General features: G+C 45.4%; 1 protein-coding gene across 1 annotated transcript in view; it reads right to left on the minus strand.

Annotated features, from left to right (window-relative positions):
- The window catches only part of Cdc123 (cell division cycle 123), a 42,516-nt gene extending 15,577 nt beyond the window's left edge, over positions 1-26,939 (minus strand). Inside the window, exons 1-7 of the mRNA XM_032885029.1 lie at positions 26,780-26,939; positions 23,537-23,608; positions 18,362-18,419; positions 17,802-17,834; positions 11,122-11,217; positions 7,832-7,938; positions 441-489 (exon numbers count right to left, since the gene is read on the minus strand). Coding sequence (XP_032740920.1) covers positions 441-489; positions 7,832-7,938; positions 11,122-11,217; positions 17,802-17,834; positions 18,362-18,419; positions 23,537-23,608; positions 26,780-26,853 — 489 coding nt within the window. The 5' untranslated portion in view covers positions 26,854-26,939. The remainder of the gene's footprint in view (positions 1-440; positions 490-7,831; positions 7,939-11,121; positions 11,218-17,801; positions 17,835-18,361; positions 18,420-23,536; positions 23,609-26,779) is intronic.
- Between the last annotated feature and the right edge of the window lie 871 nt (positions 26,940-27,810).

Consider the following 27,810-nt stretch of genomic DNA (forward strand, 5'->3'; position numbering starts at 1 on the left):
AGCTCTGAAATGGTGAGCCAGCCCTAATTCAATGTTTCCTTTTATAGGAGTTGCTGAGGTCATGGTGTCTCTTCACAGCAAGAGAACATTGACTGAGATACTCCCCACCCCATCTCCTTCACTTGAGACAAGAGTCTCACTATGTGACTCTGACTGGCCTGAAAATTGTTTTGTAGACCAACTTGGTCTTGAACTCAGCGATCTGCCTGCCTTGGCTGGGATTAAAGTCGTGCACCAACATGCCCCACCATGCCCCAACTAAATAGTATATGGTCTTCTATATGTATGGCAAATTTCTTAAATTTAAAAATTTAAGAATTTAAATTTAGCAGTTTTATATCCCAGAGAAATGAGACTAAAATTTATTTACAAATGAGCAGCACTATTCCATGAACTTTGTCCAGGATTCTCAATATTATAAAGATGAAAAAGTCACTTACCTCGTACTCTATACAAGGATCTGGAGAATCGTCATTACAATGAATAAACCTTTGGAGAGAAAAAAAATGCAAATTTTTGTTAATTTATGCATAGACATCTTCCTAAGCAATATGAGAATTTGATTCCAAAGGAAGTATCCAGAAACAAAGGACTAATGCCAATCCAGCCTGTAGTTACTGAGCATTACTTGGCCTTAAGTACTATGCAGTCTCATTTAATCCTCAAAACAGCATGAGCAGCTCAGATAATCTCCATTTTTCTGTCAATGGGCAAAGAATCTAAAATTCAAAACGGCTTGGCCAATAAGCTAGGAGCACACAGCTCAGGTTGTCCAGCTCGAGTGACAGGAAAACTGTCCACTCGCAGTGCCTGTCCTCCGGCTGAGTCCGCAGGCTGCTTACTGTTCTATGACATCACTCTGCTTCTGAGAGCCCCGCAACATGGCTGCACTCCACCTACAATGAAGGTAGGATGGAAGCCACTATCCACCTTAGCGCTCACCCTGAGGGTGAGTCAGCACACCAAGGACTGCTCCCTGGACATTAGCTTGGCCACAGAAAGCCACAATGGCTGTCGCTTCAGAAGACATCGGAGAACAGTCCAACCCTCCATTAGGCACCCCCTTCTGAGGACTGTTTCTGTGCCAAGCACACAAAATCACCTAGGACTCCAATGTCCTCTAAGGGGCATGACAGAGAAAGCTAGCGCGTGCACACACACACACACACACACACAGAACACCAGGGAGAATAATAGAAAATACTCTGATATAAAAACAAGGAAGCATCTGACTGGCTGTCATGTGTGGGAGGGAGAGGAGGAAGGAGAAAGGGGATCCGCTGTGAGGCAAAGGGAAAGCACCCATTGGTGCGTGTCAGCTATGAGGAGGGGTGAAAGTTGTGGACTCGGAGTGCTGGTTACTTTGTGTCACTTTCACACAAGCTAGCATCACCTGAGAAGAGGGAGCTGTAGTAAGAGCCCGCCTCCATCGGATTGTCCTACGCACCGAGAAGGGGGAGCTGTAGTGAGAGCCCGCCTCCATCGGATTGGCCTATGCACCGAGAAGGGGGAGCAGTAGTGAGAGCCCGCCTCCCTCCATCGGATTGGCCTATGCACCGAGAAGGGGGAGCAGTAGTGAGAGCCCGCCTCCATCAGATTGGCCTATGCACCGAGAAGGGGGAGCAGTAGTAAGAGCCCGCCTCCATCGGATTGGCCTATGCACATCTGTGGGGCATTTTTTTAATTGATGGTTGAAAAGGGAGGGCCCAGTCTCCTGTGGGTCGTGCTATCCCTGGGCTGGTGTCCTCCGTTGTATAAGGAAGCAGGCTGAGCAAGCCATGGGGAGCAAGTCAGTGAGCAGCACCCCTCCATGGCCTCTGCTTTAGTTCCTGTCTTAGCTTCCCTGGATAATGGCTCTAAGCAGGAAGAGGAAATGAATCCTTTGCCTCCCCAACTTGCTGTGGGCCTGTACTTTACCACAGCCAGGCAAGGAGGAAAGCCCAGGTGAGGCAGCCCTCAGCGGCTACTCATTTTTATCTTTAATTAACACTGGCATAAATTATCAGAGAGAGTTTGACAAAATGGGAGCAAAAAAAAAAGGTAGTTATGAAATGGCTTGTACATGTACATCACATGTGATGTGTGGTACACATCTGTGGGAAGATGAGCATGAAAAGCACTTCCGCTTTGCGGCTGCTACGGCTGGAAGTGAGATGTCCCTCACAAGCTCATGTACTCAATACTTGGCTCCAGCAGTTAGCGTGGGAACTCTAGCAGTGGGGTCTACCTGATCAAAGTGGGGGTGAGTGTCTGAAGTCAACCGAGTCACACTCCCTTTCCCTGTCTCTGCTTCCTGGGCACCATAAGGTGGGCACCTCTCCACCATAACGCTCTGCCTCACTGTGGGCACACAGCCACGAGGCCACAACTCCTGGGATTAAAGCCACGAATCGTGAGCTGAACGAGGTTCTCTCCTCCTCTCCAGTTTTGTCACAGCAGTCAGGATTCAGCTAACACAGACGTGCTGAGAAAGAGCTCTGCCGATGACAGCGCAGAAATTCTCGGGCACAGAAAAATCTTTTTAAGGCTGTCTTGAGGATGGCGAGTAGTCAGGCATAGACTTTCATGCTTAGCAAGCATGAAGCCTTGGATACAATTTGAGAAAAGGGAGCATCGAGTCATTCGAACCCAAACCCAAGTGTAAAGTCTTTTACTTTGGGGAAAGTGTGGCTGTGTTGGCACTCTGTGATCGTTTATGTTTTTACATTGCAAACAGTGATAATTTTGGTTTACTTGACTGGCTGAGATCCAGAGAAAGCAGATTTCTACAACCACTAATAACTGGGAACCAAATGATTTCATCCACAACCTAGTTCAGAAGAAAGGCACAGTGTGCTTTATTAAGCTGCCTGTGGATCTTCTGTTTTACAGTAGTGAATGCTTGTGTACCTCGCACTACTGAGTAGCAAGTGTGAAAGACACACTCAGTCAGAAGCCACACTGTCTCCTCATGGACGGAGGTGGAGAAAGCTTAAAACCCTCAGGCTAAGTTTAGTGGGTAGGCACGGGGGTTTTGGGGGGAGGGAGGAAGGGAGAGACAGGGGGGGGAGGAGAGAGAGATAGTCAGACACACACACACACACACACAGAGAGAGAGAGAGAGAGAGGAGAGGGAGAGAGAGAGAGAGAGAGAGAGAGAGAGAGAGAGAGAGAGAGAGAGAGAGAAAATACATAACATACATACAGACAAGACTTTAGCCTCAAGTGGTATCAGTGTTGAAAAAGAAAAATACAATCTACCACTAACCAAATTTTATTTCCATAAGGAAGTCAGGAAACTTGTTTTAACACACCCTGCTACCCAGAGGTTTTAGCCCTGCTGCCCAGAGGTGCTACCCGAAGACCTCATTTCCCTTAAAAGCGAAAACCCTTGTTTCAATTCAGCTAAGGTGTGTTACCCAAAGGAGCTACGCTTCAAAACTAACTTTGATACGTTTAAACTCCCTTAAGCAGAAATAAAGCTTACAGGTTGTTTTATGTTGATCAAAATTGAGGTCATGAAATGTCAGGTTAATAAAAATTACCTCAATTGTTCAATTGTTCTTTAAAAATAACTACCCTTTCCCCACAAGGACCAGCATGAGAAGCACTAAGAATATTAATGGAGTTCCCATGTTTTGACACCAACCACTAGAGAGACAAGTAGAATATTCTAGGTTAGATTATCTATGTCTCAGACAAATAATGCAACCTACATTAGGAACATAGGAACTGCTTGGTGTGATGTGCACCATGACCTGAGCTGACCCAGAGCACTATTATGAGCTCTAGGCTAGCCTAGGCTACATAATGAGTTCCAGGCTAGCCTGAACAGTGTGCAAGAAAATAAAAAGAAAAGTGAGGAAAAAAAGAAGCAAGAGCAAGGAGGGAAAGAGGAAGGAAGGAAACAATGAACCAGAGGTCAGGAATGAAATCACAAACAAGACCTTGAGTTCTCTAATAAGCCTCTCTGCTGTTTTTCCATTGCCAAGACAAAACACCATGACCATCATGGCGGGGAGCATGGCGGCAACCAGGCAGGCACAGCTGTGGAGCTTACAAACACAAGCACAGGGCAGAGAGAGAGACACCATAAATGATGTTAGCTTCATGACACACCTCCCTCAACAAGGCCACGTCTCATCTTCCCTCGACACCTGCACCAACTGTGGACCAGGCACTGTATGATTGTCCTAGCTGGCCACCAAGCTCTGGGCTTCCCACATGTCTCGTCCTTCACCCCTAGTGCCAGGGATTCAGGAAGGACAGCCTCATCCAGCTTCATGTATGCTGTGGGGACCCACGCTTGTGCTTTACCGACTGATCCATCTCCCCAGCCTCAGTTGTTTAAAGAACGCTTCTAGAGTCCTACAAACACCAATCCCACCCTTAGTCATCACATCACTACCTAAGAATACATTTAATGCGCGTTTGCATTCTTCCACCCGTATCATTATTTTTAACAGGTTTAACAGGTTCATGTATGTTTTAAATGAGTAGTTTCAGAACATATGTGGTATCGGAGGTTATCAAGGTAAGCATTTTCTTCTGGAGATAATCAACCAGATGGGTAAGAGGTGAAGGTGCTGCTGAAACAGTCGAGGCTGAAGAGAAAGGCCATCAGGAACTGTCCAGGAGCTCAGCTTGAGCAGAAGATGGGGCAACTTGACACAGTAATAACTGTCTCTTCAGAAACAAAGGGAATATTACAACACCGTGCTCCACACCAAACAAGGACGTACTCTATGGAAGGAAACTTAAAGCATGGGCAGAAAACAAAGGACAAACTCTGAGCAAGGGGGAATCCAGTTTTGGTGGCATAGCTTTTCTGACAACCAGATGCCATTTCTTTAGATTGTTCAATTACCGTTAGAAAGGGAAAATAAACGTGAAGTAAGGGGGATCAGAATTATCATAAATCTTTTCTCCAAAGAGACAAAATGCATATTTTCTCAAAAAATCAGAGTTTGACAGAAGTGTCCTCTCTGGTCCCCAGCTAGCGGCACTGTTTGGACAGCTCAGGAGGCCTGTCCTCAGTGTCTATCAGGTCTGTGCTTGGAGGTCTTAAAGCCCTACACCACTCCCCGTTAGCTCTCCCTGCTTCCTGCTCGTAGTTTAAGAAGAGAGCTCTCAGCTGCTCTGCCAGCATGCCTCCACTCGGCCATCACGGACCATAAACCCAAGGGAAGCCTTTCTTCAGTCACAGTGCTTCACTGTAACACAAAGTAACCAAGGCACGACCTAAACCATATGCACAGTCATCTAAATACGTGAAGCTGGAAAATAATATGGGCCTGGTGACGTCAGGCCACCCACACACAGGAAATTGACACCTGAAACTCGCTGAGCTTCTTTTGCGATCACGTAAGTCTTACCAGCAGTTTGGTTGCCTGTGATTATAATCATTTATTTTTAATAATTTCAGAAATAACTTTCAAGTTTAAACTAAAAGTCCCTCTGCATTCCGCTGCCTTGCTTCACCCTGCCCAAGACGAGAACCCTCCCTAGTGTACCTAGTGTCTATTTGTGACACACTACACGTGCTAGGAGTATAGTAACTGTCTTATTACCAGTTGGATGACCTGGGTATTGCAGTATTTGCGGTCAAGGAGCTCTACTGTACAACAATAACGACCCCAAGCTCCAGCAAGTCAAATCTGCCAAGAGAAGCCACAGTGTGCATTCTGGAAGTGAAAAGGTGGAACTTATCATACATATAGGAAAAGAAAGCCAATACATATGGCGCTCAGTACTATCTCTGACTTCAGGCATCCACTGCAGGTCTATGGGCAAATCCCCTGCAGATGGTGGGTGGCTTCCTGTAATAACCAGTTTTGTGATACTATTAAGAAAAGTATTATGTTGAATGTAGCTAAGTGTACATTGCTAAGGCAAAAAAACAAAACAAAACAAAACAAAACAAAAAGTCCCTGGTCAAATCTACTTCTCTTCATGACTGGATTTACTCTTTTACTCACACGGCTTTTCTTCTAATTGTTAACTGAATATTAGATGCATTGTTTTCATACTGAACCGACAATCAATAAAATAATTAATAAACGAAGTGTAGTAAGCAGTAAGTATATCACAGAGAATCCTGATGTGCAGGCAAACAATGCAGTCAGCAAATATCACGCAGAGTCGTGGTAAGCCGTGTACTTCGACCTCCACTTCTTAAAGCATCCTGTCTACAGTCATCAAGCGAAGGACAAAGACAATTACAGAAAACTTTGCCTGTGGCAGACACGGGTGGACCCTCCAGCTGTTCTCACCTGGCAGCCTTGCTAACAGAATCTGGATTGTTCAGACTCCAATGTCCCCGTGCTTCACAATCAGGCCTGATATAAACTACCGTGGATCTTCAAGTCCCTCAAAGGCCGAGCGCTAAGTGAAAGCAGCTCACAGTGTCTGGAGGGATCTACAGAGTACAAATGTAAAACCACTGACAGATGAGGGCCATCAGCCCCCAGTGACTCCTGTGCCAGTGTGACCGACCATAAGGACAGTGTTTCGTTTTGTTTTGAGTTTTGTTGATTTCTCTAAGCCAGAAATACATGGCCACAGAAATGCTTGTCTAACACTCTTGCCTCTGTATGCTGTTTTTATGATGCTAGAGACTGAGCGTAAGGCCTCCGCATGCCAATCACACACTGACGACTGAACTGCCTAGGCATGCTGGGATCTCCTTCAGAAGAGGAGCTGAGGCTGAGGCAGTGACTGGCAGAACCAACCAACCAGGCAACCAGCCACACGGTCAATCAACAGGCGTGTGTGTACTCACGCACACTGCATTTCTGTAGCTGAAAGCTGAGTTTACCGGCTGGTTTAGCTGAAGTAACTGGTGTTTAGAAGAATGGCAGGGGATGTCTAGAATAGCTTCTCTGCGAGTGGGACAGAGGAAATAAGGGCGCACGCGCAGGCAGCCAGCGGCGGCAGCAGATTGAGTTCCTCAGTCAAGCAGAGGCCTTGAGAGACACAGCAACTGTGTGCTTTTGAGTGCAGCCCCGCGGTTACTTAAGGATCTTTACTGCAGGGCTTTACAGAGGAAAGAATTGTCCAAACAGCATGGTACAGTACCGAGCAGCAGACACAGCCCACAGAGTGCTGTGGCTGATCTTCCAGAGGACCCAGGTTCAATTCCCAGCACCAACACAGCAGCAGGCAACGTCTACAGCTCCAGGGGTACCAATGCCTTCCTCCGGACTCCAAAGTCACCAGGCATGCATGTGGCACACAGACATAGGCGTGCAAGTAAAATGCCACATACATAAAACAAACAAGTCCAATATTAAGAAAAATGGGGCAGGCGGGCTGGCAGGATGGCTCCCAGGCCCTTGGTACCGAGCCTGAGAACCTACTTGACCCCTGAAGCCAGACAGTGTGAGAGAGAACCAACTCCTCTATGTAGTCCTCTAACCTCCACATTCTCTGTGACACTTACACAAACACACAAAATAAAAATATGTGAAAAATGTAAATAATCCTTACTTAGGAATATTTACATTATATCTCCAAATGAAGAGAAACCCAGAATATACATAACTGCTTATGAAGCTTGCTCACCACACCTTCCTGTTTTTCCTCAACAGTAGTTATGAATTTTGTTTTTCTATTATAAGCATACCTGAATTTTATAACAGGAAACATTACTTACATGTTTACTATACATAAAATCTTGACAGTTAGGCATGTCCACTGTATAGCATTTATTTAGAAGAAAAAGAGAAGTTTGCTCTGATCGTCATTTGAGGGCCATGCCGCAGCTCACGATGCAGAACTGTTACGGGCGGCACGCAGTGAGTGTGAGCAATGGGAAGACAGCAATGGGAAGGGCTACCCACAGGACACTTACGGCTGTGTGAAGTCATGAGTGATGAAGTCCGAACTCTTGAAAAGCAGGAAGATGTCACTGAGGGTTTTACACTTCAGAGAACTGTTCATTGCTATCCAGTATGCATCCTGAAGGATAAACAGCGTGAGTTAGCACGCATCCCATGTTTGCGCAGCTCAGGCACACACGCCACATGCTGTCTTGCCCAAAGACTACCATACAAGTGTGTGTAACACACACACACACACACACACACACACACACACTGGGAACAGTAGTGCATAGCACCTCCAGGGCTTACAGGAAACAGCCGAGGAAAGTGTAACAGAGCTGTCAGATGCCACATTGCACTTCTCAACAAACAGCAGGATCAGAGCATGCCAGACACTCAGTTCTGTAGACTGAGGGCCGTGATGGCTCAGCGGGTAAGGGCACGTCCACCAGCCCTAACACCTGAGCTCAATCCCACGTCCCACAAATTGTCCTCTGGCCACCAAGTATGCAACGCACAAGAATACGCACAAAACAAACGAGTGTAATTTTTTTAAAGAGTGTAGTTGTGCACACTGAGATAGGAGGACCCACACACTTCAGACCAGGGCCAAACACTTTCCAGTGGTTTTCACACTAAGATGGGGTTAATGAAGTCACACAGGTCAGAGAAAACACTCGAGTAGTGGAGAAGCAGCTACTCTCCAAAGTAAAAGCGGACATTTCCATCCTTCCTGTTGGAGGAGACGACCAACGAGCACCTGAAGTTGGATGCTCTGGGCAGTCAAGACCCTGATCAGGAAGGAAGAAAGTGAAACAGTTTCACCATCGCAACCTAAAGCTGGGCTGCGCGGGACACGTGCACAGAAAGGAACCGGGCTCAGTGCAGTGTGATGAGGTCACACTTCTACAGACAGGCTAAGCTACACGCTGACAGCACCAGTAATGAACCAAGACTGCCCACTGTCCACACTGCATGGAGAAAGCACGGGTGCACACAATCATCCCATAACCAAATGGACAGGTGCATAAGGAATTAAAAATCAGAAATAATCTTCCCAGCTTAAGTGGGAAACAAAGAAATTTAAAACATTATTCAGATAGATGAAAAGTTGACTGAGAAACTAAAAGCGAATTTAAAAACTTCTACATGATGTCTTTATAATTTCTCCCAAGGAAAAGGACAATAAATATCTGGTTAAAGGAAGTATACCCAATATCATATTTAATTCCACAAAAGCGTCAGGATGTGCACAGCACAGCACACAGCTGAATAAAAAGTAATGCAAGTATGGAGTCTAAGGACGGGAAATCTGGAGTGAGAAAATGTTAGTGTCATAGTGGTATACCTCAGGTGAGGCAGGGTGTCTGCAAAAGGAAAGTCACAGCAAACACCGAATATGTGGAGAAACTCCTACACTTCCTGCCATTGTGCACAAGTGTGTGTGTGTGTGTGTGTCTGTGAGTGTGTGTGTGTGTGTCTGTGAGTGTGTGTGTCTGTGTGTGTATGTGTGTGTCTGTCTGTGTGTGAGTGTGTGTGTGTGTGTCTGTGTGTGTGTGTGTGTCTGTGTGTGTGTGTGTGTGTCTGTGAGTGTGTGTGTGTGTGTCTGTGTGTCTATGTCCGTGTGTGTCTGTGTCTGTGTGTGTCTGTGTTTGTGTGTGTGTGTGTGTGTGTGTGTGTGTGTGTGTGTCTGTGAGTGTGTCTGTGAGTGTGTGTGTGTGTGTGTGTATAGGCATGTGTGTCTGTGAGTGTGTATGTGTGTGTGTCTGTGAGTGTGTATATGTGTATGTGTGTATATGTGCATGTGTGTGAGTGTGTGTGTGTGACTGTGTGTGTATCTGTGAGTATGTATGTATATGGAGTGTGTGTGTGTCTGTGTGTGTGTGTGTGTATGTATGTATATGGAGTGTGTGTGTGGAGTGTGTGTGCATGCCTGTGTGTGTGTCTGTCTGTGAGTGTATGTGTGTGTGTGTGTCTGTGAGTGTGTCTGTGTGCATGCCTGTGTGTGTGTCTGTGTGTGTATGTCTGTGTGTGTGTGTCTGTGTGTGTGTCTGTGTGTGTCTGTGTGTGTGTCTGTGTGTGTGTGTGTGTGTGTGTGTGTGTGTGTCTGTTTGTGTGTGTCTGTGTGTGTGTGTGTGTGTGTGTGTGTGTGTGTGTCTGTGTGTGTATGTGTGTATATAGGTATGTGTGTGTCTGTGTGTATATATGTGTGTCTGTGAGTGTGTATATGTGTATGTGTGTATATTTGCATGTGTGTGAGTGTGTGTGTGTGTCTGTGTATCTGTGAGTGTGTGTGTGAGTGAGTGTGTCTGTGTGAGTGTGTGAGTGTGTGTGTGTCTGTGTATGTGTGTGTGTGTGTGTGTGTGTGTGTGTGTGTGTGAGCATGTGTGTGTGTGTGTATCTGTGTGTGTGTGCATGTGTGTCTGTGTGTCTGTGTATGTGTGTGTCTGTCTGTGTGTGTGTGTGTGTGTGTCTGTGAGTGTGTGTGTGTGTGTGTGTGTGTGTGATGTGTGTGTGTGTGTGTGTGTGTGTGTGTGTCTGTGAGTGTGTGTGTGTGTGTGTGTGTATCTGTGTGTGTGTGTGTGTATGTGTTGTGTGTGTGTGTGTGTGTGTGTGTATGTGTGTGTGTGTGTGTCTGTGTATGAGTGTGTGAGTGTGTGTCTGTGGGTGTATCTGTGAGTATGTATGTATATGTGAGTGTGTATGTGAGTGTGTGTGTGTCTGTGTGAGTGTGTGTGTGTGTGAATGCCTGTGTGTGTATGTCTGTGAGTGTGTGTCTGTCTGTGTGTGTCCGTGTCTGTGAGTGTGTGTGTATGTGTGTGTGTGTGTGTGTGTCTGTGAGTGTGTGTATGTGTGTGTGTCTGCAAGGTTAGGGAACAACCTTCAACAGTCAGCTCTCTCCTGCCTTGTGGGTCCCTGGGACTAAGCTCAGGTCCTCTGGCGAGGTGGCAGCACTTACCCACGGCGCTGTCGCTCTGGTTCAACATACTGAGTAGTGCTTTCAATAGAGAAAGCCTTGTTCTACCGAGTAGGTGATGTTTTAAAGAACACAGACTATGAACAGACCCAGAATTCTAGTCCAGTTGGCAACACAAGAGGTTAAACTGTCTTTTGGCAGAATATATAGTATTTCACAGAAAGTACAAACTGCAAAATCAACAAAATTAAACAACATAGGAAAAACTATAATAATGTCAATGGCATTTTTTTTTTCTGAAATTAGGAATGTAGTGGAAGGTACATTCTCTGTGGGAATATAAAATGAAATAAAGAACAAACTAAACAACTACTCAAACAGTGAGATTTCGTTACGTCTTACCCTTGGGGCACTCCAGTTAAGCTTAGGGAAGACACTGCCCCCCAGCGAATTGATAGCTTCTTGCACTTGAGTATTGAACTCAGGAAACTCAGGTGCCTATAGACGGGAACAAATCGTGAGCAAGTCAACATCACTGGAAGGGACACGGAACTCATGATCTCAACATTTTAGTCAGGCTATTAAAAATAGCATCATCTATAATACAAATTATTGTTCCTATTCCTGCACTCAATTAAATAAAATGACCAAAAAAAAATATTGTTTGCCAGAAAGAGAAACAAAATAATCATCTTCTTAAATAGTACTTTCCAAAACAATCAAAACCCACATGTCTGAAAACACAGATGTCACCAAGTACATGATACATGAGGATCGAATCAGTGGTTCTTTCTGAACACTAACATAACACCAGCACCTAAAGCCAAGTGACGGCGTATGCCCTGTGGCCCTAACGCATGGAAAGAGAGGCAGGAATCAGGAGCCCAAGACATCCTTGACTACACAGCAAGTTCAAGGCCGATAGGGCTACATGACACTCTGTGTCTAAGGGTCTGGGCCAGGGGGAAGAACTGGGGGTAAGGCAGTGGATGGCTTTGCACAGCAAGCATAAGGACCCACGTTTAACCCCTCAGCACAAAAAGATGTGACTGTTTCCTCAAAATCATTCAACCTTATGAAACCTAAACCATGAATCCTACAGAAAATTTTAAAAGATAAAGTCTGTGATTTTTCACTATCCCTGAACTGTGAACCTGGTAAAGTGTAGGTAACTCATAATGCTGAGAAAGAGCCCACGGATATCCTGTCTGAAAGGGATTAGGCATCCTCTCTGCCTTCCCAGAGGGTTACATTGTCTCTTAACACTCCTGATCACTGTCTTTTTACACTCTCTCTGAACCAGTTTTAATACCTGCTTGGTTCCTCCAGGAGTTAGGAATCAAATCTTGAAAATATGTTAACCAAAGAGTTTCGTATCTACACTGGAATCACGATTTATACTCTGAAAACTACTTACAAACAGACTACACTACTATCACTGTTTGGAGCTCACAGCTCAATTAGCTGATTTTGAACATGGATAGCAGTGAGCTGTCCAGGAAAATGTTTCCATTGTGAGCAACCTAAAAACACACTTTCATTTGCTATCCCTAGACTTTGAGACCTTACCAGCTGCCTTTCTAACCTGAACGCTGTACCATTCACTCAGAAAGGGTAAGCTTCCTTTTTCCCTTTTTCCTTTCCTTTTCTTTTTTCTTTCTTTCCTTTCCTTTTTTTTTTTTTTTTTTTTTTGTGTCACTCTGTGTGTCGCGCTCTGTGTGTGTGTGTGTGTGTGTGTGTGTGTGTGTGTGTGTGTGTGTGTGTGTGTGTGTGTGTGAAACTTGGAGGAGGAGAGGGGAAGAACTGTAGTTGGGATGTAATAAATAAGAGAATAGAGAATAATAATGATTTAAAAAGAACCACAAAACGTACATAAAAGTTGTATTTATTCACGTTCTGAGATTGAAACATTGTGTCTGAAAGACTTAAACCTTTCTGTGTTCTTATTTTACTTTACTGTTGTTTTTTTTTTTTTTTTTTTTTTTTTTGGTCAAACAAAGCTGTTAACTGTTATCTCTGTCTGTCTCTCTATCTTCCTTGCTTCCTTTCCTTTCCTTTAAAAGTTTTCAAGACAGGGTTGGAGATTTAGCTCAGTGGTAGAGCGCTTGCCTAGCAACCGCAAGGCCCTGGGTTCGGTCCCCAGCTCCGAAAAAAAAAAAAAAAGTTTTCAAGACAAGGTTTCTCTGTGTGGCCCTGACTATCCAGGAACTCGCTGTGTAGACTAGGCTGCCTCAGAGATCCATCTGCCTCTGCTGCCCAAGTGCTGAGATTAAAGGTGTGCCCCACCACGGCCAGGTGTTGCTGTGTATTTCTTTTCTTTTCTTTATTAATTTTATTTTACTTTACATCCTGATTTATTGCAGCTTCCTTTTCCTCCTCTCCTCCCAGAACTCCTCTCTCACCTCCCTTCTCACCCCATCTACCTCTCCTCTCCTTTTCCTCAGATAAAGGGAGCCCTCCCATGGATATCAGCCAACCTTGGCATATCCAGTTGCATGAGACTAGGGGCCTCCTCTATTGAGGGAAAACAAGGCAGCCCAGTTAGGGGAAAGGGGTCCATCAGCAATGGAGACAGCCTCTGCTCCCACATAGGGTCCCACGTGAAGACCTAGCTGCACAACTGTTGTTACGTATGTGCAGAGGACCTATGTCAGTTGCGTGTATGTTCTCTGTGAGCCCATGGATCCAGGTTAGTTGATTCTATAGATTTTCTTGTGGTATCCTTGACTCCTCTAGTTCCTACAATCCTGCCTCCCTGCTCTTCCACAGGCTTCCCCAAGCTCCACTTAATGCTTGGCTGTGGTCTCTGCATCTTTCCCATCAGTTACCTCTCTGACGAAGCCTCTCTGGTGATGATTATGCTCGGCTCCTATTTGCAAATATATAACAGAGTATCTTCAGCAGTATCACGCTTGGGCTCTCTCTCATGACCTGGGTCTCAAGCTGGCCAGTCATTGGTTGGCCCCTCCCTTGAATTTGGCTCCATCTTTTATCCCTGTACATCTTGTAGGCAGGACAAATTGTGAGTCTAAGCGTTTATGGCTGGGTTGGTGTCCCAATCTCTCCACTGGAAGTCTTGCCTTGTTATAGGAAGCTGTGTATTTCCTAATGGGGAAAAAAATCACTAGGAGGAATGAAGACCCTGAGTATCATTTTAAAACTGGTGTATATTCTACGTTCGACTTTAACCCTACACTATGTGCACTTGTATGGGATTCTAAGTTTCATGTCACTTGCTATCATACTATCACTTGCTATGCATACTTTTATTTTTTTTATTTTATTTTTTGTTTTGTGTGTGACTGTTTTGCCTGCATGCATGTATGTATGTACTGTGTTGTATGCAAGTCTAGTGCCATAGAGGCCAGAAGGTACCAGATCCCCAGGACTGGAGTTACAGATGGCTATAAGCTGCCATGTAGGTCCTGTGGAAACACAGCAGTGCTCTTGACTGCCGAGCCTCCTCTCCAGTCCCCGTGCACACTCTGAATGAGTTGATTTAGAGGAGTGGCACTGAGATGAATCTAAATTGCAGTGTCTCTAAGCTATATTTCCAAACTATAAGTTCACCATGATGATTCTGAAATCTTGGTTATTATTTCCCTCTTTGTTTTTGAGACAAGGGTTTTAGCCAAGGATGGCCTCCAGGTTGCAATCCTCACGCCTGAGCCTCCTGAGTGCTCGGACCGTATACCTGTGGCTCACACTGTCCCTCCCTCCCTCCCTCCCCCGCCTTTGGGGAGGAGTGCTCTCACTTTAGTTATACTGGAGAATGACTTACTGTGGCTTTTCCTTCCCTAGACCCATCTTCAGTATCTTCTCGACTAAGAGTTCCCATCCCTGAGTGTTCCTGTCGCCCATCTATCTGGAGAGCCTAATCTTAAATATCCACTAGCTTTTTATTTTATTATTTTATTTGAATGGTTAATGTCAGGCGGGTGAGAACGCTTACTCATGGGGTTGGGGAATTAGCTCAGTGGTAGAGCACTTGCCTAGCAAGCGCAAGGCCCTGGGTTCGGTCCCCAGCTCCGAAAAAAAAAAAAAAAAAGAAAAGAAAAAGAGAATGCTTACTCACCATTTACACAGATTCTCTCTCCTTTTCACCCACGTGCTTCACCATTGTTCCCCAAACCCTGTTCTCTATGCATGCCTACTTACTTCTAGTTACATCTCATAATGAGTTCTTTTCCATGCTGTTTTAGATCACACGACAATTACTAAGTCCCTATACTCCTAAATACGGATATAGATAGCTATATTTATAAATATAGATAAGTATAGATAAATATATATATACATATATATATATACACTTACTTTTATAAAAGAGAAAAATCATCACAGTCAAGAGGCTTACAGAAATAAACACTGTTGTCTAATCTCTAGATGGTATTAAAGCATGCCCACTGTTCCAACAGAGTCTTTTACAGGACAAGAAAACCAGAACCTTTTTCCTTATCTAGAATCCAGTCTGGAGGCACCCACTGTAGTTAGGTGCCGTGTCTCATTGATCTCCTACACTCTCTGACAGTTCCTCTAGCTCCCGTCCTCATTGTTCGTGACCTCAGTATTTCAGAAGTTATGCAGACAGCTGGTTTCTGGCATCTGCCATGTTCCCATTATTCTCTTCCACTTCCTTAGTTTCTGACACAGCAAGTTACCGTGGACCATTTCACTGTCTCAACTTCACTCCTGGGTTTCTCTAAGAAGTTTCAGGTTAGTGGAGAATGGTATTCAAAAGCCAGCGTAAAGGCATGAAGTATGCTCCCTGCTACCATGATAAATGTGACTGATTCTGCACCTTCTCAGTACACGGGAGTATGGAAAACACACACACATACACACACACACACACACACACACACACACACACACGTGGAAGGGAGAGGGAGAGAGAGAACTCTTATTTTAAGAGATATCTATTTATTTGTCTAGTGTATAAGTTTATGTGCAATGCGTGTGTAGTGTACAAGTTTATGTGCAATGCGTGTGTAGTGTACAAGTTTATGTGCAATGCGTGTGTAGGTGCCCATGGAGGCCGAAGCCATAAAGCATGAAATCTCCTGGAATTACAAGTGGTCGTTTGCCACCTGACATAGTTGCTGGGAACTGAACCCAGGAATTCCGTATTAGTGGTAAGCATTCCTGCCCACTGAGCTATCTCTCCAGTTCCCACTGTTCTATTTTAATGTTTGTATCTCTCCAGAATTCCTGTCAAACCTTAATCCCAACCACTGTGGCATTAGGAGGTATGGCCCTTAGGAAGTTAAATCATGAGGGCTGCACCTTCATGAATAGTTAACAGTTTCATAAAAGCATCAGAGTCTTGGCTTTTCAACTCTCCTGCCTCCTTTAACGTGAACAAGCCTTACACAGAAATAAGGTGCCATCCTGAAGCAGAGATAAGCTCTCCCCAGACATTATGTGCACCTTGTTCTTAGACTTCATTTGAGAAATAAAGTTCTATTATATCTAAATTACTCAGTAGGAATGGGATCCATGTGACAAGAAAGGGGGGCTATCTGAGAAGGATGGAGCACCACGGAGAGGGGAGAAGACAAGGGAAGATGAAGAACAGCGAAGTGTAATGACATACAGATATGGAGACGTCATGACACCACCATTGCTTTATATTAACCAAGAAACTAAGTTTAGGAGCAAGGCACTGGGGAGACGGCTCAGTAGGCAGAGGTCCTGCTTGTCATGAGTGGATCCCCAGAATCCACATGAAAACTCAAGGCCCACACTACGGCGCATACTTAGAATCCCCTAGTTAGGGAGGTGGGAATCTGGGAAATCTGGGGTCTACTGTCGAGCTAGCCTAGCCTAACTCGTAAGCAACAGAGCAATGACAGACTCTCTCTCAAAGGAAATGGATGTTGTTCCTAACAATGACACCTAAGGTTGTCATCTGGAATCCACATGCACATGTGCCATGCCCACCTACGTACATGTGCACCTGCACACACATGCACAGTAAATGAATACTAATGAATGAATAAATACCTAGTATACTTGGCTATAGCAGAGGAACAAGCTGAGTTAAGTTACATACGTATCTATCCATCTATATTACTTAAAGGTGAGGCCACACACCAATCACCGTTATCCCCTTTAAGGTCCAGGTCAGATGTGTCAATGGGTGGATGGTTCCACACCCAAGTATATACACAGCACTGAGTGGATAAGTAACCAAAACAAGAGGACATACGGTTCTGATGGGATGGGAGGGGGTCTGAGAAGTTAGTGGGGGGAGGGGGCAGGTATGAATATGATCAGAATACACGGCATGTAGGTATGAAATTCTCAAAGAATTCAAAGAATGTATCTTAAGAATCTTGGCCACATGCTGCTTCCCATTTAAGCATTTCTGGGTGCCCCAGGTTACTGTTCTCTCTGCTTTCACATCCTGGCATCTACCTACTGCCTGAAATCATCCTTTCCTCTGTTTACAAACCCTCTGATGGCAGGAGTCAAATATCCACCATTGTCTCATAGAGCCCAAGTTAGTGGCCTGGGTATGGCAGGACCACACTGAACAGGATGGGATTTCTATATGTAAGTGTGATACCCATGCATCCAGAGTGACCAGGACATCAATGTCCCGTCTCTGCACCTGATGGCATGGTGAACAACACCACTTTTAGACATCTCCACTCTTTTTTCACATAACCTTGAAAGGATCTCTCTTCAATCAACACAGAGAGAACCTTTGAGTGGTACTTGAGTCTCCCTTGAAAGGAGTAACTTTATGCCATCTAACTATCCTTGAATAAGGCAATGCTGACTTTCCACTTTAGTTCCCACTCACTGGGATCCTCAGAGTTAATATTTGACTTGATTGCATCTAACAAAGGCAAGCAGAGCATTGAATTTTACTTTCTGATATTTCTTTTGTGAGTAGAGGGGAAAGCAGGCAAACAGTGCTTGCTGTCAAACAGTGACAAGTTATTTCTTACAAACGGTAAGTGATCACACAGACAGCAAGCTACCCAAGGCAAACCCATCAAGCCAGAGGTAGGCACGTAGTCCTCTCGCGTGACAGTGTGAGGCTGCCCCATGTTGTGCGGCTGTGCTCTTACCGTAAGTGTGGCTGTGCTCTCATCATCGGACCACTGCATGAACAGACAGAAAGAAAACATTCAATTAAATGCCATATTGGAATAACAAAGGCAGGGCACTATCTGAAGATAACGTACAGGAGACATCTTTCCCTGAGCTTAGTGCAGGAGGAGGTGGCTCAGTAGGTAAAAGCAGTTGCTACTCAAGCATGAGGACCTGAGTTCTAATCCTCGTGGGGAAATCCAGAAGTACGTGCTTAGAACCAAGTTGTTGGAATGGGGCTGGCTGGCTAGGGCTAGCCTAGCTCAACAACAGGGAGTCCAGGTTCAGCAAGAGAATGCCTCAGAGAAGGGAGGTGGGGAGAAACAGAGCAGGGCACTGGGTGTTCTTCACTGGCTGCTGTGTGCACATGCATGGTGCACATACAAGTGTACACAAAGTCATACACCACACACATAACTGTATGTGTGTGTGTGTGTGTGTGTGTGTGTGTGTGTGCGCGCGCGCACGCACAATCTATGGAAAGCATTTCAGAGACTGCTAGAATGAGGACAGACACTACAGAACACCCTCTACCAACCTGTGTTTCCTCTGCTTCGTCGCCACTGTCTGGCTGAGAGCATGTTGGCGGGTCTTCCCTAAGAAAACAGAGCAAGCCTTAGGTGAGGAAAATACCCTGCTGACATGAAGTCCTAATTTCAAATTGAATTTATAAAGTAAAATAAAATAGAGACAAAGTAGATAGCTTTAGGATGATGAGTAATAAAAGAAATGTTCACTTCTTAAGACAAGAGGTCATAAATATGAATTAATGAGAGTATCTGCCAATAAAAGATGTGAGAATAAGAACATCTGGCTGCTCAAAAGGCACTGAAAACAGGAAGAAAAACCCAGACGCCGTCCCTTCTAGTGCTGAAAGAACCATCCACAACTTTGCCCAAATATTTGAGAAAGTGGTAGCAGATATGGAAGGTCAGACAAGATAAGGACAGACAGACAGAAGAAATAGAAGAGCCATCTACTCAGCTAGTGGAACAGAACTGAGGGCAAAACCAAGGCCTTTTCTTGTCTTTTTTACTGATTTTGTTTGTTTGTTTGCTTTGTTTTCCAGACAGGGTTTCTCTGAAGATCTTCTCTTCACACAGGGAAAACTGAGCACACGCGATGGCGTCGACAATAATCTGGATCTACACTGAATTACACAAGGAAGCACGTGTATGCAGGGATGGAGAGAGGGAAGGAGGCAGGCAGGCCAGCCCAACAACCTGCCGCATGTTTCTCTTTAGGGTTATTCTCCTTTCCCTCCCATCGCATCCCAGAATGTATCTCCTCATCCTTCCTACTCAGACCATCACCAAGGCTCGTCCTGACCCATGGAGCGTATCCTACGCAGGACCACCTGGTGCTGCACCGGGCCACACTGCTCTCTTAGGAAGCCTGGGCTAGCCTTATTGAGGATAAGGAGGTCTGCATGGGAAAGAAGACCCACATGACAGCATTAAGTGTCAGGTGTGTGAGGAAGTCCATCTTCCGATGACCACCGCAGGCTGTTCACCAAATGACTACACCCATGTGACATTAACAAGACAACAGGAGACAGGCCCAGGAAGTCTTCCTGTGAAGAAAGATCAGATTTTCACTGTATGTATAAACCAACAGGAGCACCTCCCACAGCTTGTCTGGCACCAGGAGATATCATGAGATTCCTGACTCCAAAAACAAAGGGCTCTGTTTCTCATGAACAGCAGAAATCATGAGCTTCCCCTGTGAATCATTTCCTCTTGGCTGACAGGGCAGCACAGAGTGGCCCAGGTTTGCAGGAGACGTGAGCAAACAAACTCTTAAGGAGCTGCACCTTTTACAAAGGGATCTAAGGACCTGCGCCAGGTATAACCCAGGGGCCATATGTAACCTTCTTATCTGGAAGGAGGCATTGTCTCCCTCTCAGGCTGCCTGATATGTACACACTCGTGGAAAGATGGTCAGGGACACAGCTGGCAGTGAGTCTGCTCACCAAGAGCAGCAGTGTGAGAGACGCAGCAGTGTGAGAGATGCTGCAGTGTGAGAGACGCAGCAGTGTGAGAGATGCTGCAGTGTGAGAGACGCAGCAGTGTGAGAGACAACATTAGGAAATCAACGATAAAACAAAAAGGGCCCTGGTTTAAGCTACTGAGTTTTTGGTGTGGTATTATGCCACAATAAATACAGGATCAATATGATTATCATGTAATATAAAACATAGGACAGAAAACCCCAGGGCTATTTACCTAGAAAAAAAGGGCACAAACCGGAATGACATGGGACCTTAGAGCATATTAAAAGACAGTGAGCGGGGTTGGGGATTTAGCTCAGTGGTAGAGCGTTTTGCCTAGCAAGCGCAAGGCCCTGGGTTCGGGTCCCCAGCTCCGGAAAAAAAAAAAAAAAAAAAAAAAAAAGCTTGTCCTCAAGGGAAGGGACATGTGTACCTGTTTTCCATCCAGGAGGCTGGTACTCATGTTGTTAATAGCCTGGTGATCTGCTATACGCAGTGCCAGGCCACACCCAAACCCCCCAGACTATTAATGTTTATCCCATATTCTTCCTCCCTTTTACTTTGACTTTTATTTTGAGCATTGCTTCTCTGTCAATAGAACCCATCCTTAGGGGAGATGTCATGTGTACTTTATAGCCTGCTGAACTCCTATGCTATCTATATGACCACACCAGATCCTAGGCTGTTATGCTATAGAATCCATCTTTATGGTACAGGTCACATGCACTTTGCAGAAGATTTCCATACATTCACACCTTAAACTTTTGAGATCATTGTTACCTGAAACTTTTTTCCAAAATTGTAATGTAATATGTCTAAAATAAACTGCCTGGTGTTAGACTCTAGAAGTTTGAACCAGCACTGGCTAACTTACATCATGTTGAACCATATTTCCTTCTTCTCTTGAAGATCGAATTTCTCTACCAGCTGTAGTGTTTTTAGGAAGTAAACAACTCAAAGTGTCCAGGATGTCCAGGAAGTCTATGAAACTGACCAGACTCACTAGGCCTCCCTTTCACAAGCATGTATAAGTTGTAAGAACTGCTGTGAGACACTTTTAACCAAGGCCAGCTGGCTACAATAGAAACAAGCTGAGCTGTGGAGACAAACCAACAGGGCTACCTGAGAGACGGCCAGACTACCTGACTGAGGTAGTCTCTAATCTGCTGAGCTGCCTGCAGGTTGTGTATTATGCTCTAGGGCTCCAGGGTGATGCAGCTGTCTTTAAGTGATTTCTGCTTCTGTAAGTAATCCCTCACCCATATTCTTCTAAGTAGCTCCAATGAAGCAAATTGTTTCACCAACTTGGACCTAGGTCTGTCATCAGTGCCCTCTGTGGGGTGACTAGACATCTGCTTCCTTCTCCTCAGGAGTAGTGTCACACAACACAGAACCACACTGTTCACTGTCACACAACACCGACCCACACTGTTCACTGTGTCACACAACACGGAACCACACTGTTCACTGTCACACAACACAGAACCACACTGTTCACTGTCACACAACACCGACCCACACTGTTCACTATGTCACACAACACCGACCCACACTGCTCACTGTCACACAACACCGACCCACACTGTTCACTGTCACACAACACCGACCCACCCTGTTCACTGTCACACAACACGGAACCACACTGTTCACTGTCACACAATACCGACCCACACTGCTCACTGTCACACAATACCGACCCACACTGTTCACTGTCACACAACACGGAACCACCCTGTTCACTGTTCACTGTCACACAATACCGACCCACACTGCTCACTGTCACACAATACCGACCCACACTGCTCACCCCACATGGTGCTTGCCAATACTTGAGACTCGTGCAAGCACCTGACTGGTGAAAAATCAACACAGGAGGGTCTTTCATGCACAGCACAGAAACTTATAAATGTCAGGGGTCCATACTGGGAATTTTCATACATACTTCATTTGGGAAAAGCAGTGTCCTTTTAACTACAAGAGACTAGACTCAGAACGTAAACTAACCGTGACAGGAAGGACCCTAACGTAGCTCTACCAGTTTTGTTAGAGGAGGGCATGGCTCTTGGGGACAGCACCATGACCTCATGTAGTGTACACATTAAAAACAGATATATGAGCATACATGCATGTAGGTACACGCACATATACGTATGCACATGCATACATATCTATTTTAAGTACACTTAGGGAATGTTAGGGTCCTTAGCCTTTAATTATATCAAGTTAGTGAAGCTGTACTTTAACTATTTCAGATCATATCGGGGTTATCAATGGCAGGGTGGTGGTGGCGCATGCCTTTAATCCCAGCACTTAGGAGGCAAGGGCAGGCGGATATCGGAGTTCAAAGCCAGCCTGGTCTATACAGCAAGCTCCAAGACTGCCAGGGCTACACAGAGAAACTCACTCTCGAACAACAAAGAACAAATAAACAAAAAGGGTTATCAATGCTAAGAAGCCAGAAATACCATCCAGAAACCTACACTGGAAGTCCAGCAGGTAGTAACGAGGCCAAGTTGGTCATGGTGCCACACATCTTTAATCCCAGCAATCAAGAGACTGAGAAAAAGGCTATGTAGCCTACCTGGGCAACACAGTGACAGACACCATGTCTCAAAATTTAACTCGAAAGTAAAAGTTAAGTAAAGCTCATGCTAACATTACTGGAAAGATACTCTGCCATCACAAGCGCAGGGAGCACTCCACAGGCGCTTGTCAGCATCTCTGAGGCGTCGGGCACTGCTGTTGCAAGAGCCCAGGCAAGAAAGCTCCTGTTCTCATCAGACTGTACTCGGTTAGGGAACGGTGGATATCAATACCACCACAAAACAGGAGGGGCTGAGGGATGAGCCATGTACAGCATTACTGTCCAGCCACTGAGAAGAGTGAGGGAGAAGCTTTCAATCTCAGCAGAGGTCTGAAGGAAAACTAAAGGGACTCCTGGAGCATCTGCTGAAGCTCAGAGGAGCTGTGGTGAATCATCTTTGAAAGGCAAAATGCTGAAGTGGGTGCTGCTCGCCTCTAAGTCTCAGTGCTCAGGACATGACACCAGTGACCCAAAGCTGGAGACCAACCTGGAAGACACAGCAAACTTCAGGCCAGCACGGGAGGGTGACAGAACTCTGTGGCAGAGGTGGCTCAGGAGAACTTGTACAACCATGAGAACCGAAACGCCAATCTCCAGGCCCTGCTTCTGTGTTTATTCTGAGATAGGCTAGCCTGGAATTTGCTGTGTAGACCAGGCTGGCCTTGAACTCACAGAGATCCATCTGCCTCTGCCTCCTGGGTGAAAAGGAAGGTGTGCCCAGGCTAATCTATTTACTCATGCAAAAACCTTGAGAAGTAATCAGTACGCTGCTCCTTTATGATTATAATGAATGGTGTTCTGGCCTAGAAAGGAAGCCACCGAGAGAACTCTTTTTAAAAAGCATAAGATGCTGAAGTGTTGCTCTCCACAACTGATGGTTCCCTGGAGGGGTGGGGCAGGTGGAGGGGAAGGACTCAGTTCTATTTAAGGGGCAGGCCACTGAGAGTCTGATCATGCTCCAGTGAGGACCTAGATAACACAGATTGGACTTTTCTCCCCTTTTTCTTGGGGGAGGTCACAGGGGTAGGGAGGCAGACTCAGACTGGGAATGAGTGTGACTGAGGCACATGGTGTGAAACTCCCAGAGAACCGATATAAAGTTTATATTGGAAAGAGAACTGTTTCCTCGTATACTTCACCTTCCTGAGACCACCAGAGTCCCGTCGTCAAGTAAATAGTCTTTCACATTCTGAGGAAGCGGGAGGATGACACTGGGGAAAAAAATACACCAAAAAAAGGCATCATTCAGAAGGACCGGCCACAGTGGAGAGAAAAGATTCACACGACTCATTTTATAATCATTTGTAAAGATAAAGAAGTATTTACATTATTTTAATTTTAACAGGAAGTACGACCAGGAACCATACGATATGACTACACAGCGCAGCTTGCACGGTAACCACAGTAATTCTTAGAGTAAGATAAGAAAACAAAAGACTAGCCAAACCCAGACACCAGAGAGAAATCATAGCTGGTCAGGGTGACGGGAATGAGTGTCTGCGGGACGCTCACTTCTCAATGGGACAGCTCCATCCACCTCACACCGAGGCTCAGGGAACACTGCTCACGAGTGGGTAGAGGCCAGAGGACAGAGAAGCCCCCTGTGAGCTGCTGTCTTCTGGATGTGATGTGGCGCTGCCCTCACCAGCTCTGGTTGCCACCAAAGATCAGGCCAGGCAGATCCAGCACAAACAGGAACTCTCAGCATTGCTCCTAGCTGAGGGCTACCTGACAACTGCCTGCTGTGGGAAAGAAAGTCGTTTTTCTCAGGTGCTGTGGACACTGGAAGAGTCCCCAAGCCCTACCCCCCATACACACATGGGCATCACTAAGTTGAGAGGTGGACCCTGTTCCTTAGACCTGACAGAAGTGGAAGGAGGAAACAGGGAGTAAATAGGATCGAAATACATTGTATACATACATAAAATTCTGGAAAATAAATACATTAATTTCTAAAAATGAATTGGCATAATTATCTCGGAACCAGAAATGGTAAACACAAAGTAAGGCTGCTACGTCAGGAGCCGGAATGTCTGTTTTGAGCACTGAAATAGACCATTCAAGCAGGCAGCCATATGACTCCACCTGATCTGTTTGCAGTGTAGAAGGGCTGTCCTAAACTGTTAGGTGAAGGCAATTTTTCTCAATCAGTGATGAAGTGGGGGAGGGCCCGCCCATTGGGGGTGGGGCCATCCCTCAGCTGGTGGTCCTGTCAGAGAGCAAGCTGAGCAAGGCAGGGGAAGTAAGCCAGTAACATCCCTCCATGGCCTCTGCATCAGCTCCTGCTTCCTGACCTGCTTGAGTTCCAGTCCTGACTTCCTTTGGTGATGAACAGCAATGTAGAAGTGTAAGCTGAATAAACCCTTTCCTCCCCAACTTGCTTCTTGGTCCTGATGTTTTGTGCAGGAATAGAAACCCTGACTAAGACACTGGTTTACTTCCTTCTCTCTGCCACCTTTGTATCTACATATATGTGGCATACATCTTAAGTAAATTAAATGATTCACCTTAATGAGGCTTTATTAAATCCAAAAGGTAGCAAGCAGCATTTTTGTGTGTGTTCACTATGTGCTACAAAAGAACGGCAGCATTTTAAGTATTTTTTCTTAGGCAATGCTCATGACAATTCTATTAAATTTTTAGGTTTTAAATGAGATTTAGAGAGATTAAGTAATTTGCCTAAAATGCTGATAGAACCAGAATCCAAAGCCAGACAGAGTGCTCTGACTCAATCGTCTAATTCTTTTTTTTTTTGTTCCCCTCCCCACCCTCCCCCCATTGCCGCCTCCCCCCCGACAGTCTAGTTCACTGGGGGTTCAGTCTTAGCAGGACCCAGGGCTTCCCCTTCCACTGGTGCTCTTACTTGGATATTTATTGCTACCTATGAGGTCAGAGTCCAGGGTCAGTCCATGTATAGTCTTTAGGTAGTGGCTTAGTCCCTGGAAGCTCTGGTTGCTTGGCAAATCGTCTAATTCTTAATCACTGCTTATTCTGCGTAAGGCAAAGGAACTATGCCAGAGGTTATGACAGACAGTTACAGAGAAACCAAAGGACAGCTTTTAAATTGTTTTCTCTACAGGGCTGGGAATGGCAGTACATGCCTGTAACCCCAGCACTTGGAAGGCTGAGTTAGGAAGGTCAGCAGTTCAAAAACAACCAGACTTTCTCAAAAACAAACAAACGAAAAACAACAGAAAAAATGAAAAAAAAGTATATTCTGCACATTGACTGGCAAGTTCCCAAGTGAACTGTCACACCAACACCAGAGAAATAACCAAACATCATCTCAGACCCACTGCCTACTCTTAATTATGTAACTTAATATCAACTGAAAAAGAGAACTTGAGGTAGACAGGAGTTACTACTCTGGTAACAACTCTTCCTTTTGTTTTGCTGTGACTGGTCATCTTCAAATACAAGAATTACCTTCTTTTGTGTTACTATAAATCCCATTACAAGATGTATAACTAGAAATAGATTCTATGTTTGCATAGCAAGATGGAAAGGAAATGTCTTTTGAATAGCCCGAAAGTACTTTTCCAAGCCTCCATAATTTCAAAGGAGGACAGAAAGAAAAGGGAGAGATAGCCAGTGTCCAAATAAGTGGCAATCTAAGTAGATCTACAGGCAAACTGTAGAAAATCCTACCTACCCGTGGATACCCAAGGTCTTTGACCTAACCCCTATTAGCCAACGAAAGAGACAGCCTTACCTACGTCCTTCAGATTTCATGATTGCTTTTGAATGGTTGGGGAAAATCTCCTGGCTCCCTTGCATTTGAATGACAGGATAAAGGATGCAAAAATTCACCAATGGCATTCTGCAAACCTGAACAGACTCCTAGTTCTAGGCCAGAGAACTAGAGAACAAATACGATCCCACTTTCCTTCCAGGAGGGTTGCTTCTTCTCAGAACACTGGACCATCAGTAGCAATGCAACCTAGACACGCTACCAAACTGGAGCTTGAGACAGACTCGGAGGTAGGATCTGTATCACTGTCTTCACTTTACAATGATAGAACTCGACTGTCAGCAGACGGATTTGTCACTCAGCGGCAAGACAGAGTATCCAGTTTTGTTTTGTTTGTTGCCTTGAGCAATTCCAAAAGTATCTATTTCAATTTACGCGACCTAGGACCCTCAACTGCTTTCCTATCTCCCTTTCTTTTCCTACCTACCTCCTACACGCTCTTTGATTACGAACAGGGAGCATAGCATATACTGATCTACTTTGTTAATCTTGCCACCTCAAATCCAACAGAAAATGCACAGCTCGACCCCGTGGCTCACACTGACTTGTTAGAAGGCCTGGGGTTTTTTGTTTAGTTTTCGAAGGAGATGGGACTCACCCAAACACCCCAGTTTGCCTCCGGATATCTTACCTCTTGATGGTAAGGCTTCGGAAGAGTGGGTACCACGCGGAGAACTGACAGTGACTAACATGCTCCTTCTTCATCCTCCAGCTGCCGCTTCAATCGCTGCCCTGTCCCCTCTCCCGCCAGCACTCTCCCGGAACCCTGCGCATCACTTCCGGAAGTGCCTACCGAGCCGTTTTGATGAAAGGACTCTTCCGGTCCGTAAAAGTCCAAGGGAGCTAGAAGCTAAAGCAATGGTAGAATGCATGCTTAGCCTGCCCGCCCAGACGCGCAAGACACAAAAAAAGATTTGAGTCCGCGGAGAAGAGTCATGAAAGTGTAGTTTTTTTAGGAAGCTTACATCTCCGCTTTGGTCTGTATGCACCTCGACCCGGAAGGTAATCATCTTAAGCTAGCAGAGCTTCTACGGGTGCCTGGAGGAGGACGTGTGCACATCCTCTTTGCACCACGAGAGGCGCCTGTGTCGCTAGCGGTGGCGCCTGATTCTACGGAGACTGCAGCTTCTGTCTGATCCTTTTTCCTTTCCTCCTCCATCCCTTCCACATCCCACAGCTTAGTGTAGGTAAGTGGGCGCGAGCCAATCTTGGTACTAAGTGTCCTTGGAGAGGGGAAGGGAAAGAAGGGCGCGAGCACAACTGATGGTGCACAGAGTGCAGCTAGCCGCGCGCGCGTGTCTCCTCATCCGCGCCTGAGCGCGAGAGGAGAACCCAGGATCCAGGCGTATCAGCCTGGACTACGAGAGGAACCCGGGAACAGCACAGTAAATGTTTGAACTCATCAGTTGAGGCATCTACAAGAAGAATGGCCCCTTCTCATTCCCGAAAGTAGATTTTTAGAGACACATGGAAGAAGTCCCACATGCACGATCCTGGGGAGGAGGGAGGTATTTTACGACCCTGAAGATGAAAGAAGCGATGTTCGTCTGAGAAATCGAGAAAAAGAGAGTTGTGTCTTTTAAGCTTAAAGTTTATTTAGTCCAGTCCCGAAAAAGTTACTAGTGTGGAAAAGCACAGATTTTTATCAGTGTCTCTGCAATG

The sequence above is a fragment of the Rattus rattus genome, chromosome 14, assembly GCF_011064425.1.
Source record: "Rattus rattus isolate New Zealand chromosome 14, Rrattus_CSIRO_v1, whole genome shotgun sequence".
Lineage (NCBI taxonomy): Eukaryota > Metazoa > Chordata > Mammalia > Rodentia > Muridae > Rattus > Rattus rattus.